At 53.5% G+C, this 14,904-nt stretch overlaps 5 protein-coding genes across 5 annotated transcripts; all 5 read left to right on the forward strand.

The window, feature by feature from the left end:
* Positions 1-427: 427 nt before the first annotated feature.
* A1O7_04371 (uncharacterized protein) lies at positions 428-2,482 on the forward strand (the record flags this gene model as incomplete). The annotated part of the gene is made up of 1 exon (XM_007758382.1): positions 428-2,482. One exon carries the CDS (start codon positions 428-430, stop codon positions 2,480-2,482), a length of 2,055 nt encoding a protein of 684 aa, XP_007756572.1.
* Positions 2,483-3,376: 894 nt separating this feature from the next.
* On the forward strand, positions 3,377-5,030 carry A1O7_04372 (ubiquitin-conjugating enzyme E2, other; the record flags this gene model as incomplete). Its single annotated transcript, XM_007758383.1, has 3 exons — positions 3,377-3,476; positions 3,533-4,948; positions 5,002-5,030. The coding sequence occupies 3 exons, from the start codon at positions 3,377-3,379 to the stop codon at positions 5,028-5,030; spliced, it is 1,545 nt and encodes a 514-aa protein (XP_007756573.1).
* A 1,074-nt stretch (positions 5,031-6,104) lies between these two features.
* A1O7_04373 (solute carrier family 25, member 46) lies at positions 6,105-7,467 on the forward strand (the record flags this gene model as incomplete). The annotated part of the gene is made up of 8 exons (XM_007758384.1): positions 6,105-6,151; positions 6,211-6,280; positions 6,332-6,367; positions 6,428-6,560; positions 6,618-6,713; positions 6,779-6,835; positions 6,891-7,335; positions 7,389-7,467. The coding sequence occupies 8 exons, from the start codon at positions 6,105-6,107 to the stop codon at positions 7,465-7,467; spliced, it is 963 nt and encodes a 320-aa protein (XP_007756574.1).
* A 949-nt stretch (positions 7,468-8,416) lies between these two features.
* A1O7_04374 (adenosinetriphosphatase) lies at positions 8,417-11,015 on the forward strand (the record flags this gene model as incomplete). Its single annotated transcript, XM_007758385.1, has 3 exons — positions 8,417-8,506; positions 8,561-10,742; positions 10,795-11,015. The coding sequence occupies 3 exons, from the start codon at positions 8,417-8,419 to the stop codon at positions 11,013-11,015; spliced, it is 2,493 nt and encodes an 830-aa protein (XP_007756575.1).
* Positions 11,016-12,654: 1,639 nt separating this feature from the next.
* A1O7_04375 (uncharacterized protein) lies at positions 12,655-14,019 on the forward strand (the record flags this gene model as incomplete). Its single annotated transcript, XM_007758386.1, has 2 exons — positions 12,655-12,718; positions 12,767-14,019. The coding sequence occupies 2 exons, from the start codon at positions 12,655-12,657 to the stop codon at positions 14,017-14,019; spliced, it is 1,317 nt and encodes a 438-aa protein (XP_007756576.1).
* Positions 14,020-14,904: the final 885 nt, after the last annotated feature.

A 14,904-nucleotide genomic window follows, 5' to 3' on the forward strand; every position in this document is an offset into this window, starting at 1 on the left:
AGCCCACACGCACTGGCACGAACAATAATTTTCCCTACAGCGACACCAGCCAGTCACATCTTACAGTCAACGGCACTGGCACTGTGAATGTCCAGTCTTGCTTGGCAACGAAATCCGGCAGTGCTTGATCATTAACGACCGGGACGCTGCTCCAGGCTCTTGACTGACCATTCAGAGGTCCTGAATGTGACTCACGGCTTGTTCACCAAGAGAATTCACGCAAGGCTGGGAACCACGCATGGCATAATTACATCTATTCTCCACTGTTGCTAGACACATTCGTTCACAAGATCACACCGCAGAGAGACCCTCCTGTCTGGACTATGCGACTACAGCGCGCTTTAGTTGTCGAGATCCAGGTTGATGCGCGATTCATTCAGCCATAACAGACATTCAGCCGGCAGAAACCGCATCCCAAAAATCCAATATGGCGTCCAAAGCCCAGAAGGCTGCTGCAGCCAAAGGCAGATCGAACGACGACAACAAGGAGGACCCCCTTCAAGCAGTAATTGTTGCCGACACTTTTGAGACCAGATTCGCACCATTCACCTTGGAGAGACCGCGATGTTTGCTGACCCTGGCCAACACCCCTTTGATCGAGTATACCCTCGAGTATCTGGCGAGTGCTGGAGTTCAGGTAGTCTACATCTATGCTGGCACACATGTGGACCAAGTAGAGGCTTACATTGAGACCTCCCGGTGGAAGTCACAGCAGTCCCCTTTCGAGAATGTCACGTTTCTCCGGTGCCTCGCCAGCTCCGTGGGTGACATTATGAGGGATCTAGACCAGAAACACTTGATGGTTGGCGATTTTCTCGTCGTCAGTGGTGATATTATCTCGAATTTTCCCATCCATAAAGCTTTGCGACAACACAAACTCCGCAGAGACAAGGACAAGAATGCCATCATGACGATGATCTTGAGGGAGGCCGAAGCAGGAATCCACGACCATAGTGGTGGCGTCGTGCCCACATTCGTCCTGGATCCCACCAAGGACAGATGTCTACATTACGAAGAGGCGTTCCCAGGCACTCAGTTTACGTCGCATATTGACCCAGAACTCCTGAAGACCCCAGAACTCGAGATCCGACAAGACCTTGTTGACTGCCGAATCGACATATGCACCCCGGATGTGCTCAGTCTGTGGTCAGATAACTTCGACAACCAAACGCCACGCAAGGACTTTCTCTTTGGTGTACTCAAGGACTGGGAATTGAATGGAAAGACTATTCACACATACATCGTCCTGGAAGACTACGCCGCTCGAGTCGCCGACTTCTGGTCGTACAATATCATCTCCCAGGACATGAAAGCGGGCGTCGTTACGTCAATCGCGGTCGAAAACAACGCTTTCGGCAGCACACACTACCGCCGGTCCCAGAACGGAGTCATTGTGGATGGACAGGTGGTTGCAGCAAGGCATACGAAGCTCGACTCGGGCTCCATTGTTGGGCCGGAAGCCTCTATTGGAAGGGGATCAGAGGTCAGAAACAGCGTGCTCGGCGAACGGTGCCATATTGGCAAGAACACGGAAATCGACAACGCCTATATTTGGGACGATGTTTCGATTGGAAACAATGTAAAGATTTCACGAGCGATTGTCGGGAACGAAGCCTTCATCGGAGACAACTCTGTGATTGAGGAGGGCAGCCTGATCTCTTTCGGCGTTAGGATCGCCCCAGGCACGACCGTCAGAAGTGGTTCGAGAATATGTCGAAATCAGCCAGGAATTGATCGTGAATCGAAGAATGACATCCTGATAGTCGGTGATGCAGGAGAGGGCCAAGCGTATGCCGACGATGAGGAAGACTACCTGAGTTCAAGATTATCAAGGCTCATTTACCAACGGCCAGAGTTTGCAGACTCGATCTCCACCTTGGAGTCGGATCTTTCTTCTGACGAGGTCTCATCCCTTGGCGGATCTAGAAGTCAGAGCTTCGGAGACGAGTCTACCGACCGATTCCAACATGACACTGTTGCCATTCTGGTCCAACGAATGCAGGAGGGGAAGCACGCGGATGACATGCTCAGTGAACTGATGGGTCTTCGATTTAGTGGAGGAGCAGATGAGACACAAGTACGCCGCGCAGTGGCCGTCGCGCTGATGAAACATATCCACAGCGAAATCGAGAATGGGGTGCCTGCCGCCGACGCCACCCGGCGGGTTCTGACGGCATACAACACGCTTATCCGGAGGAAGGGAGCAGAGCAGACGATTGATGAGCAAGCGGCGTTCTTGCTTGATGCACAACGAGATTTGATCCGAAGGAAAGATGGGGGCAAGACACTTTTATTCGTGGTCAAGGACCTCTATGATCTCGAGATATTCCCTGAAGAAGCATTCACTGACTGGTGGGAAGACGAGAGGTCGAGTGCTGAGCCTGAAATGGCGGAAGTAAGGAAGCCAAGTTCACAGTTCATCGAGTGGCTCGAAAATGCCGAGAGCGAGAGTGAGAGTGATGAGGAGGACGATGATGAGTAGGTGTCGCTGCAGAGTGGTCTCGAAACTATGATACATTCTCAAGAAGCGAAGCCTGGGCTGGGCTTTGACAGCCTTGCGAACGTAGCCTCGTCACCAACGTGCACGTGCCACAGAGCATTGCCGGCGTCGGGATGAATACGGACCTGTTACCATGCTGTGATGGTGTTGCAGGGCAGGGTCCGGATTTTGATTTCACCAAGGAGGCGTACCTACCTAGGTACTCGTAGCAGATATGAAGTTGGCCCTTGATCTGATGATGTAGTCAGAATGCTGTCCAGGCTCGCCGGTCTGATGGGGCCGGACCATCACGTGGATAGAATGGATATGACGATAGAGGGCCTGAACATGCTGCTGCTTGGTCAGTGGCAGCACGCCACCTGCAAACTTGGACTTGCCGCCTCGTTCGTTACTGCCCGCCCGGGCCACTTATGTAACCGTCGAGCGCCTGTGTGAGCGCCGTGCTCCGTAGTGCCACTCAAACTGCGCTTTGACTTCTCGTACCGTCAAGCTGGACTGTTCCCTTCGTGTATCAACTGGAGACTTTCTCTCTGCATTTGGAGATCCCATATCTTGACATCTACAGGGTTGCTCCATGTGTCTCTGACTGTCGACTAGCACGAGCTGCCGTCTTCCTTTTTCTGTAATTGAGTCGTCTCATCATTCAGTCACCTGCTTCTCCGAACATCCCCTCACTAGCAGCCTGTTGTCTCGTCCGGAGACGCAGCTGCCTCTACCCAAGTCATCACGCCTCCTCAGTCCAAGAAACGAAAGGTTGAGGAGTGCGTCACCGACGCGTCGAGGCACGATCCCGCAAAAGCCCGCAAGACACAAACACTTCCCGCGCAGGGCCCATCCACTCCCATCACCGAGCACGGCTCGCCGTCCTTGAAGGCCATGGATTCAGAAGACGACTTCATGTCCGATCCGCCTAGTGGGGATGAGATGGAATTCGAGGAGGGTACACAAGACAGTGACATCGGCAGTATCGGGGGTGGTCGGTGCATCTGGCTTCAAGCACCATGATCCAATATCGCTGACAAACGCTCGCAGATTTCGACCAAGATCATGATGGTGGCTTCGGCTACGAGAAAGACATAATTGGCGGCAGCCAGAAGCCCTACGAAGTCGACTACAAGATCCTTAGCCCGGAAGACATCCACAACCAGCAAGAACGTCAGTTCAAGGAAGTCTCGACCATTGTCGATCTACCCGTCGAGCTGACCGCTATACTCCTACGATCAATGAGATGGAACAAGGAGAAGCTGATCGAAGCGTACATGGACAACCCCGAAAAAGTCCTCGAGTCCGCTGGCCTGGGACCTACATTTGCCGATACACCAAGGACGAAGAAGGTTGAGGGTTTCGTCTGCGAGATTTGCTTCGAAGATTCACCGGACTTGGAAACATATGCCATGAAGTGTGGCCATAGATGCTGCACCGATTGCTACTCGTCTTATCTTACACAGAAAGTCAAGGAGGAAGGGGAGGCCGCTAGGATCGAATGTCCTTTCGACGGATGCCACCGGATTGTAGACTCCAAGACCCTGAAATTCCTGGTCGACCAGAGCGTCGTGGATCGGTATGAAATCTTGCTGACCCGGACATACGTCGACGACAGGGACAACTTGAAGTGGTGTCCGGCTCCCGAGTGTGAATATGCGGTGGATTGTCCCGTAAGGAAGCGTGATCTTGGCCGGATCGTGCCTACAGTACGTTGTGGCCACGAACACTCCTTCTGCTTTGGTTGTTCGCTAGCGGATCACCGCCCTGCACCTTGCGCTCTCGTCAAACGGTGGCTCCAGAAGTGCGAGGATGATAGCGAGACCTCGAACTGGATATCCGCCAACACGAAAGAGTGCCCGAAGTGCAACTCGACGATCGAGAAGAATGGAGGTTGCAATCACATGACTTGCCGGAAATGCAAGCACGAGTTTTGCTGGATGTGTATGGGCCCCTGGTCGGAGCACGGGACAAGTTGGTACAACTGCAACCGGTTCGAAGAGAAGTCAGGAGCAGATGCTCGTGATGCTCAGGCACGCTCTCGACACTCGCTGGAGCGTTATCTTCACTATTATAACCGATACGCCAACCATGAACAGTCAGCCAAACTCGACAAAGACTTGTGGCTGAAGACGGAAAAAAAGATGACTAGCCTTCAAACACAATCTAACATGTCGTGGATTGAGGTGCAGTTTCTTGATACTGCGTCCAAGGCCCTGCAAGCCTGCCGCCAAACCTTGAAGTGGACGTACGCTTTTGCTTTCTACCTTGCACGAAACAACATGACCGAAATCTTTGAGGACAACCAGAAAGATCTGGAGATGGCCGTCGAAAACCTGAGTCAGATGTTTGAAAAGCCGGTACATGAACTCGGTGGCCTGAAAGTTGAGATTCTTGACAAGACGACGTACTGCAACCGAAGACGCGAGATATTATTGAGTGACACGGCCGAGAACCTGAAGAAAGGTAGGTTATTGCTCAGCCACTCTTGATCGCATGCGCTTACATCGTGATGACAGACCAATGGAAATTCAACGTGGAGTTATAATGTACTATGATAGACGATGGCGGAACATCATCGACCCAGTGTCAGTGTTGGCTTTATGACTATGCTAGCGAGGCGTTGACGAATGCACGGCAATCTGGAGTCTTTACTCATCGAGGATGGCGCCCCTGGTCAACAGGTTCCAACGCATATGGAGAGCGGAATTGGTAGGACGCTGGCATCCGGGGAGTCGTTGTAGTCTACTGCCCGCAGTATGTGCTCCCGTTGCGGCCGCGGACATTGAGCTGGAGAGGAGTCGGTGAATCCCTTCTTTCCGAGCCACAGCTACAAGTATCATGTCGCAACACAAAGCATTGCAAACACGCAACCAACATATGAGATCCCCAGCGGCACTAGAAATGCTGCATGCCCTACATACTTGTAGTGGACCAAAAGCGTATGCGGGCGTATTGGAGCAGCCTCAGACAGCGAGTCAGCAGACAATGCGCTGCTTCACACACGGTGAAGCAGGGACTTTGTGGCCGAGATTTAGAATTATGGCCGAGGCGAGGTTTGGGTGACTGGGTGAGCAGCGAAATGAGGCGAGTCTCAAAGAGGACATATACAGCGAGACACGTAGCGAGGTCGGAGGATCACCATTACGACGAGCAGACAGCGCCGAGGGGGAAAAGGAAGGCGTCACAGGCATCATCGGTGCTGCGAGAGCGTGCAGCTCGGGCAGCATTGCAGGGCACCAGGGCCGCTGCAGCGTCATCCAAGCCGCAGAGGCCCGCGTCCAACCAACCACTTAGCTAGCTCTTGCTACCCTGGCTCGAATTTTGGCTTAGGGAACAAAATCTTTGGGAGGGCGATCTGATACGAGTCGTTCTCGCCTGGGCCATTGTTAGCCTACGACTTCCATCTGATAATATTCCTCCCGGTCAATCGCCTGCGTCTCTACCACGTACCGATTCACAGAAGCCTCTTTCTCTTTTTCCGTGCGAGGCTTCGCTGAAGTCATCTGTTGCACTTCCTGGGCAAGTCACCTTACACCAAGTGAGAGCGACAGCCGAGACACATCGATCTGCAATCGTGGCGACGTCAGCCAAATTCCCGGCGGCATTGACCGCAGAGAATATGCCAGCGTTGAATAGCCCGGATGCAGTACCTGGTGAAGAATTCGAGTGAGTCGACTCGAGCAGCGACGTTCAGCAACGCACCGTGGGAATTGACCAAGTCGCAGCTATGAAGCCCTCCCACCGAACTATGGACTTGGACACAATATGTTGGCCGGCGCGTTCGCAGGCATTGCAGTACGGTCCGATCACGAGTGACTATGGGAAAGAGGCTGACAGGGACCTTAGGAGCACACGGTGATGTATCCAGTGGACTTGATGAAGGTACGGCTCGAGCTTGTTGCGATGGCTTACAACGTTGCTAACCTGGACTTCCTCCCACAGACACGAATGCAAGTCATAAATCCTTCGGCCGGCGGTCTATACACGGGATTGTCGCATGCAGTCTCTACGATATACCGAATAGAAGGGCTGCGGACATTATGGCGCGGTATGACCAGCGTCATCGTGGGCGCAGGTGTGTTTGCAGCTTCGGAGATCGGAATATTGAGGCAACTCTAACATTTGATTACAGGTCCTGCTCATGCTGTATACTTTGGCACCTATGAGATTGTGAAAGAGGCGGCTGGCGGAAACAAAGCAGATGGCAAACACCATCCTCTCGCGGCCGGTATGGAAGCCATCAATTTGCAAGATCCTGCTGCAGTTGGACGAAGGCGCTAATTGAGACGACAGCTGCAAGTGGCGCATGCGCAACAATCGCGAGTGATGCACTCATGAACCCTTTTGACGGTGCGCATCTTTCCCTACTCAATTGCAAGAGGTGGTGCTGACCGCATCTTCGCAGTCATCAAGCAACGCATGCAGGTGCACGGCTCAACTCACCGGTCCATAACCCAGTGCGCCCGCTCGGTCTGGCGCGCCGAAGGCTTAACCGCATTCTACGTATCCTACCCAACGACACTGTGTATGACGGTCCCATTCACCGCGACACAGTTTATGGCCTACGAGTCGTTGTCGAAAATCATGAATCCACGGAAAGAATATGATCCGATTACACATTGCGTGGCTGGTGGCTTGGCCGGAGCATTCGCGGCGGGAATTACCACTCCACTGGACGTGATCAAAACACTATTACAGACAAGAGGACTTAGTCAACGAGATGATATTCGCAATGTACGAGGCTTGTTCCACGCCGCTGCGATTGTCAAGAACGAGTTTGGCTGGAGTGGTTTCATGAGGGGATGGCGGCCCAGAATCATCACGACCATGCCAAGCACCGCCATCTGCTGGTAGGTCTCGTCTCGCAAATGTCAACGCTTTGGCAGCTAATATTGTGCAACAGGTCGTCATACGAAATGGCAAAGGCGTACTTCAAGAGAACGCTTCGAGAAGAGCAGGCTCTCAATGCTAACAAGTTATGATTCAGTAACCGGCCAAGCTGGTCGCCCTTGTGTCCTCGACAGCCGGAGATTCCGGAGCGGCCATCCGCGAGGGGTTCAGCTTGGTACCTAGGTAGGAGGGGGGACTTTCGGCATGCGTGGCTCCGTATTCGGATTGTACGCGAAGAAGATACCCAGTTGAAGGTGCTTTTTGAAGGACACCGCATGCGGCATGCACTTATCTCTCCGTTCGAGGAGCATGAATGCATGCTATCCACCTAGCAAGGCGCAGGGGCAATTTTCATATGCCCGGCCAGGTATGGGAATGCGGATAAGAAGGCGTTGTGGCAACGAGCGGCTCCCGACAGACGGTTCCATGTCGGTAACGAGGTCAGAGTCTGGGTGAGACTTCTGGATAATACTGTACATTTACCAAAAGTGGGCTGCAATGAGCGACTTGATCATTTCCCTCGGCTTTGCCCCAAGGTGATAGAGCGGCTCATCAGCAATGAAGACGAATATATGGTAACTGGATGCTTGTTTGGTAGCTGTGCTTACCTTGCGGGGCCTCTGATATGCTCGAGGGTGTCGAGGGCTATTGGCCCCTGTGTGTACCTTTGAACTCGTCCTCCTGCTAGAGATAAATCAGCATACCGTAAGTCACTGGGACAAGAGCACGCATCAGCACTCGGTCAGTATCTTAACGCTCGGGTGATGGCTGGCCAGACGGTCTTGGTTTGGCCGGTCCGGTGACGTATGCGCGGGCAGGCTGTGTGCGTAGCGGACAGCGGGACTTGTTCCTGCGGCATCGCATATGGTGATTGCCTACTGTACTCCATACTACGTTCCCGCCTCCACAAGGTTGTCAATTGATGCGAGGCTCAGCCTCCGTCCAACAGTGAACTCATACAATCTACCACACCTCGCTCTTTCCGTCCCTCATTTTGCGCTCTTCCTCTCTTAGCATGTCCATGTCGATGCAGCAGGCAAGATGTTTCGGAGCAAGCCTTCCTCGTCCATGCAAAAGACGTACGATGAGGCCTATCTTCAATGCTCTACCGCCATATTCTTCGAAGGCCAGGTAAGGATCCTCCGATTCGGAATGAGTAATTGGCCGTGACTCACTTCTCTGTAGAGCAACGAGGCGGAGGCTCTGCGCTCATGGAAATCAGCACTAGACCAGATCAACTACTACAAGGCCTATAATCTCTCCTCGAATTACTCGCCCAAGTCCGAGACCGAGCGCGCGCTTTATGACTCTCTCAAAGAGTTGGAGATGCAATGCAAGGAACGGGTTGACCTGCTCGAAACCTTGAAGCGAAGCCGTATGGACGTCGGGGTTGAACAGCGAAAGGAAGAGAAGGCCGAGCACAGAAACGGCCACAGCACAGGCAGCGGCCACGGGAGTGGGAATGGTGCCGGAAAACGGCTGCAAAAGAGCAAAGCAAATCATTCACCAGCGACTACGCCCAAGCATGAGCAGCACGCATCGTGGCTTGCCGGCGAGACTGTACCACCCATGCATATGTCCGAACTACCCAATGCCACACCAGCTTTACCTTCGCGACCATCCCTGGGAGCCACTCGAAGCAGCGATCATCCCGTGACCGACAGTTCCTCTCCAATATCCCGAGTGCGCTCATCACCTCTGGGAATTCCGCCAACGCTACCCGTACCCTCTACGAAGGTTTCGAGAAGCCCAAGCCCAGATCACGGGAGGAAACCCATGCGAACCACGTTACGCCCAGAAAGACGAGGTTTCATGAAATATCGGTCGACCTCGAGTCGTGATAAACGCGCGGAAACCATGAAAGCCGCGGGGTTGGCCTGGGACTCTCAACCGCGGAAGAACTCTCACCCTCAACGACCGGAGTCAGATCCTACCATCGAAGCGAGGTTGAGCGCTACAGCGGCAAGACGAAGTATCGACCAAGACGCGACAGCTCGATATGAGGAACAACGGAAGTCTAACGCTTCATCCCTACTGAGTGTGCCTGACTACAGCCAACACCTAGGACACCGTGACGCATCGAGTTCGACAACTGTACCAGCACCATCCATCATCAACAGATCGATGGAAAGCCTGAAACTGACTTCAGAATCAGCACCAAGTCTCATTGACTTGGATTCAGAACCTGAGAGAGCGCCACCTCCTCCGCCTCAACATGCCCCACCTTTGAGCCCGCCCGTTGCCAAAGCCAGGACGGGATCTCCAGTGTCTTTACCAAAAGCCCCGGAGATTACGTATCGCAGAGAATATCCTCCGAGGGTACACAATGTGCCGCAACCGCTTGCGAGGAACATACTTGAAAAGGCCTACCCAAGGCCTGCGACTACTAGTAGCTCGTCTGGTATCAGTCGGAAACCGGTCGGTGCCGCAGGCACAGCACTGGAGACGAGAGGACGATCTCCACCGATACGGGATGGGCACTCCGACACCGAAGATGAAACACCGAAGCGAAATCCGGACAGACCTAGACGACCTAAAGGGGTCAGAGCAGCGAGCGCAAATACCATTACGCCACCATCCACGGACGGCGAGTTGCCAGAAGACGATGAGGGACTATCGGCTCAGGAGAAAAGAATGAAGGAACTCCTCAGGAACCTGCCCAAAGGACTAGATGAAAACGCCGCCAAACAAATTCTCAATGAAATTGTGGTTAAAGGTGATGAAGTACACTGGGATGATGTCGCTGGCCTATCAGCAGCCAAAAAGGCCTTGAAAGAGGCGGTGGTATACCCCTTTCTGAGACCCGATCTGTTCATGGGCTTGAGGGAACCCGCTCGCGGCATGCTCTTGTTCGGTCCACCCGGCACAGGTAAAACGATGCTCGCAAGAGCCGTCGCCACAGAGAGCAAGAGCACATTCTTCGCGATCAGCGCTAGTAGCCTGACTAGTAAGTGGCACGGCGAGTCGGAGAAATTGGTCCGGGCGTTATTTGCGATGGCGAAGGCGCTCGCGCCGAGCATCATCTTTGTGGATGAGATTGATTCTTTGCTCAGCGCGAGGAGCGGATCGAGCGAGCATGAGGCATCGCGGCGAAGCAAGACGGAGTTTCTGATTCAATGGTCCGACTTGCAGAGAGCAGCGGCGGGGAAAGACACAACGGTTGGGGACGCGAGCCGGGTTCTGGTGCTCGCGGCAACAAACTGTCCGTGGGACATTGATGATGCGGCGCGAAGGAGGTTTGTCAGACGGCAGTATATCCCGTTGCCTGAGGCAGAGACCAGAGATACCCAGATCCGGACCTTGCTCGGGCATCAGAAACACGACTTGAGTGAGGATGACATCAGGCGGCTAGTGGAGTTAACAGATGGTGAGTGTTCGGCAGATACCCAATCGACCCGACAGCGCTGACAAGTTGATAGGATACTCTGGTTCAGACATTACAGCATTAGCGAAAGATGCTGCAATGGGACCCTTGCGGCACCTAGGCGAGGCTCTTCTGTATACACCCAAAGAGCAGATTCGACCAATTCAGATGGTTGACTTCGAGGCAAGTCTTGAGAGCATTCGGCCAAGCGTTAGCAAGAAGGGACTCGAGGAGTTTGAGAAGTGGGCGAAAGATTTCGGCGAGAGGGGAGGCTGATGTGTGGACATATACCAACGTTTTGGGTATGGCCTTTCCTTGGGGGCGTCTACATTACGAGCCATGAGATGGTGGACAGTGATATCACGAGGTGATGAAAGCAAGGCGGACTCGACTCCGTGAGCTCACGATACAGAAAATAGATTATTGTACAGTGTCGACGAGCATCAGACGGTCACGATGGTGCAAGGAATGGGCGTGTGGTGTTCAAGACGAGGCTGACGAGGACGAGGCTCTCCGGAGAAATCCGTCCGGACCACAGGTCAAACGCTAAACTCGGTACGGCTAGACCCCGAAGTCAACGTCGACACTGACCACAGACAGACAGCGTCAATCTTGATTCCTCCTTGCTGCGAGTGGCGTTGGTCCAGTGAGGTCTATTGTACACAATGCCTTCCTGTAAAGTACTGCTTTGAGAATACTCTTGTAAAAGACTCATGGCAGCGGAAAGCTGAACCTCTTCGGCGGACTTGGTCAAGGCAGCAAAAGTCTTCTGATCATCGTCGTCGTCCACAAGTCTCAACAGCAATCAGCTTTGGTCTCTTATCGCTCGTCGAGAATGCCCACGATAACCGGATCCAACCGGAACTGTCATGATTTTGAATGAGTCGTCTGCCAGCCGTTACGAGCGGGGTTTAAGTTAACCCTCAAGCCCGTCTATCCCGAATCACATATTAGCCCAGTCATGGGCTTACCCAGCTTTCACTTGTTTGATAGGGACAAGCTGCCGTTGAATCAGCCCGGTAACAGACCGAGTGAACCATTTAGTCTTTTCGAGACGTGAGAGATGACCTCGCGTGGGTTACCAAACCGGAACGAAGGTGTCAAAAGGCACTTCACCGCCGAGCACATGGACAGCAGCATCAGCCATGTATATGCACATCCAGCCTTGTCACGGTCCGGCAGATCACACGATGGACTGTCACTGGCAACCGGTTCGCCAAGGCGAGAAGGTGATATCTGCGCACTGACCACGACTACATATTCTGCCGCCGTCGCCCCGGAATCTTGCCTACATTCCTGAGCACACCCTGACAACAACCTCAACATTGGTGCAAACCTTCGACACGCCCTCAAGACACCACGACGCTCCTTCGCGACCGCATTGGTGAGTAACAACATCTTCTTCGTCGCACCTTGCCGTGTGAATTTTTGTGTATCGATCTTGCCCTTGCGCGCACTCCGCAGCTACCACGCCAGACAGGCCTGCTCTCGGTGTCGCCTCAGGGACGCACCTGAAGGTCGGGGTGCATTCTTGACTCTCCCAGCAGCGGCCACTGGCAAGACAGGCCAGAATCAATTTTTCTATTGTCTGTGCTTTGTCTTCTGGCCGGGTGCGCAACAAAGAGGCCACAGCCAGTTGGGCTGGCGATACGTGATCTTGCGACAGTGCTCGGACCACGATTGCATTGACTGGCAAGTTCCTTGTTCTCCCTATACAAGACCGGCTATATCCCCCGCAAACGGCACTCGATCTTGGGTGGACCTCGCAGGCTATCCTGCCTTGAACCACCTTTTCACTTCTTGCAAAACCGCAGGCCGGTGGACTGATCAGCTTACTTTGTCTGTCTTTCGAGAATATAGGTCCTGCCGCTCATTCCGCTGCTATCAGCACACCACATTCACTGTATCAACCGCCATGAAAGCCACTCTCCTGCGTGTCGCCGCCGTGTGCGCGCCGGTCGTGTTGGCTGTTCCGCATGGTAAGTCTCCAGATCGACCCGTGGCGCGCAGGCACTTACTAGTATCAGGAGACAACCACCGTCACCAACGCGCTGCTCGCCGTGTCGAGACGGACTACGCGACCGTTACTGACGTTGTTACCGTTACCGCCGACAATGCTGTCGTCTGGGTCGACCAGTTCAACAATGTCCTCTCGACCGAGTACCACAGCCACCCGACGCCCACCACCCTTCCCTCAAGCTCCGAATCCATCTCTCTTGCTGTCACCCCTACACTCGCTGCAGATATCGCCTTCACTGCCGAAGCCGAGGTTTCTACGGAGTCGCCTGAAACTTCTGCTGCTCCTACAACTTCCGTCCCTCAAAGTGTATTCTCGGTCTACTTCGCACCATCAGAGACCGCCAACTCCCCAGTTCCTTTGACTACTGACGATCCTGACACCACTACCGCCGCTCCTAGCTCTGCCGAGCCCAGCGCCGCACCAGACTCCGACGATAGAATTGCAAACAAGGGCATGCACGGTGGCAATGGCGGAGCAAGTCATAACAGCAATGCAGCCGGTGGTGGCTATGGTATCGACTTCGAGCTCATTGGTTCCAACGGCTGTAAGCCTCAGGCCGAGCTGAACGGTGAATTCGGCTTCCTCTCTACCCAAGGATTTTCGAAGATACGCTTCTACGATATCGGCTGTGACCTTAGTGTGGCCACTGCCGCAGCTGCCGCCGCGGGCTTCTCGGTGACTCTCGGTCTTAATGGCATCGGCAACGTCAATGGTGATTTGGCAATTCTCATCGGCATGATCAAAGGGAATTGGGGCCCTATCGACACCGTGGTCATTGGCAACGAACTCACCAACCAAGGCGCAAATCCCGGTCAAATTGCTGCTGCGGTCAACAATGGCCGCGCTATACTGCAGGCTGCCGGATATACCAAGAACGTGGTCGCGGTTGACACTTTCATGGCGCACATGGCCCATCCCGAGATCTGCCAGGCGTCCGACTACTGTGCTGTCAATGCCCACGCTTTCTTCGATGCCAACACCGTGGCTGCCAACGCCGGCACCTTCGTTAAGAGCGTCATCTCCAATATTCAGACCAACGGCAAAGCCATCATCGTCACGGAATCTGGCTGGCCGTACCGGGGAGATGTTAATGGTCAAGCGATCCCATCTCTTGAGAATCAGCAGGTTGCCATTGCCAGTCTGAGGGCTGCTTTCGCCGGAAATCCTGGAGGCTTGTTCCTCTTCCAGGCATACGATGCGAGTTACAAGGGTGAAGGGGCTTCCAATGTCGAGCGATTCTTTGGCATCTACGGCCATTGAGGTTGACGCTCGCCCCTGGTCCGAAATGATTTCCGCACAGCGTGTTATGTTCAAGAGTACACAATACCGCCGGTTGCACAGCATGACGAAGTGATGGAAAGAACCCGCATACATTACGGCCCTGGAAACGACCAGTTGCAGTCAAAAACAGTCAATCAGAGCCTGTTCAGCTTGTCTACCACGGGCGTCTATCAGCGATGGCGTTCTGGCGTCGAGTCACAGAGTTTCAAAGCATGCGTTCAGCCCGACATTTCCTTTTCAGTTTTTCACCTTCGACATCATACCCAAGCACAGTTTTTCACCAGCAAGTTTTCCCCTCCTATGTGGCCCATGAGCCTGGTCAGATCGGCACTGCTAGCAAGAGGCATGATGATTGCAGTGGCTATACCTGCCTATCTACAACTATGTCCTCCTCGCCTGGACCGGGTTCCTGGGATCCCTCTGTACATCTTTTCAGGATATGCGTGGGATACCGGGGCGTGCAGGTCATGGCCAGCCAAGCCAATCGCAGGATATCGCAGAGCTTTGGCTATTGAATGCATCTTACTTTCCAGGCCCGGCTTTTGCAGCATAGGTAGTAGATAGCATTTCAACCTTTCAACCCACACAAGTCCTTCCAGCCGAATTCACTTTGCTCTTCATTACGGCCTGTGTCCACCAGCGTGAACCGATTTGTGGGAGTCAGAGAAGACAGCCTCTTGCCGCCGAAGTGTCGACCACGTAGCTGAACTCAACTTGAATGGCGTTCCAATCTCTTCCATCTTTAGTCTTTCCATCCCATGGTAGTCGGGAGTGGGGAGAACTCTACGGTCTTACAAGACTTGGGGGAGACATCCGTCTTACTATAGTATGTACCGAGGTGTCAACTTGCTTGACTGACAATTT

Source organism: Cladophialophora yegresii (assembly GCF_000585515.1).
Source record: "Cladophialophora yegresii CBS 114405 chromosome Unknown aczIN-supercont1.3, whole genome shotgun sequence".
Lineage (NCBI taxonomy): Eukaryota > Fungi > Ascomycota > Eurotiomycetes > Chaetothyriales > Herpotrichiellaceae > Cladophialophora > Cladophialophora yegresii.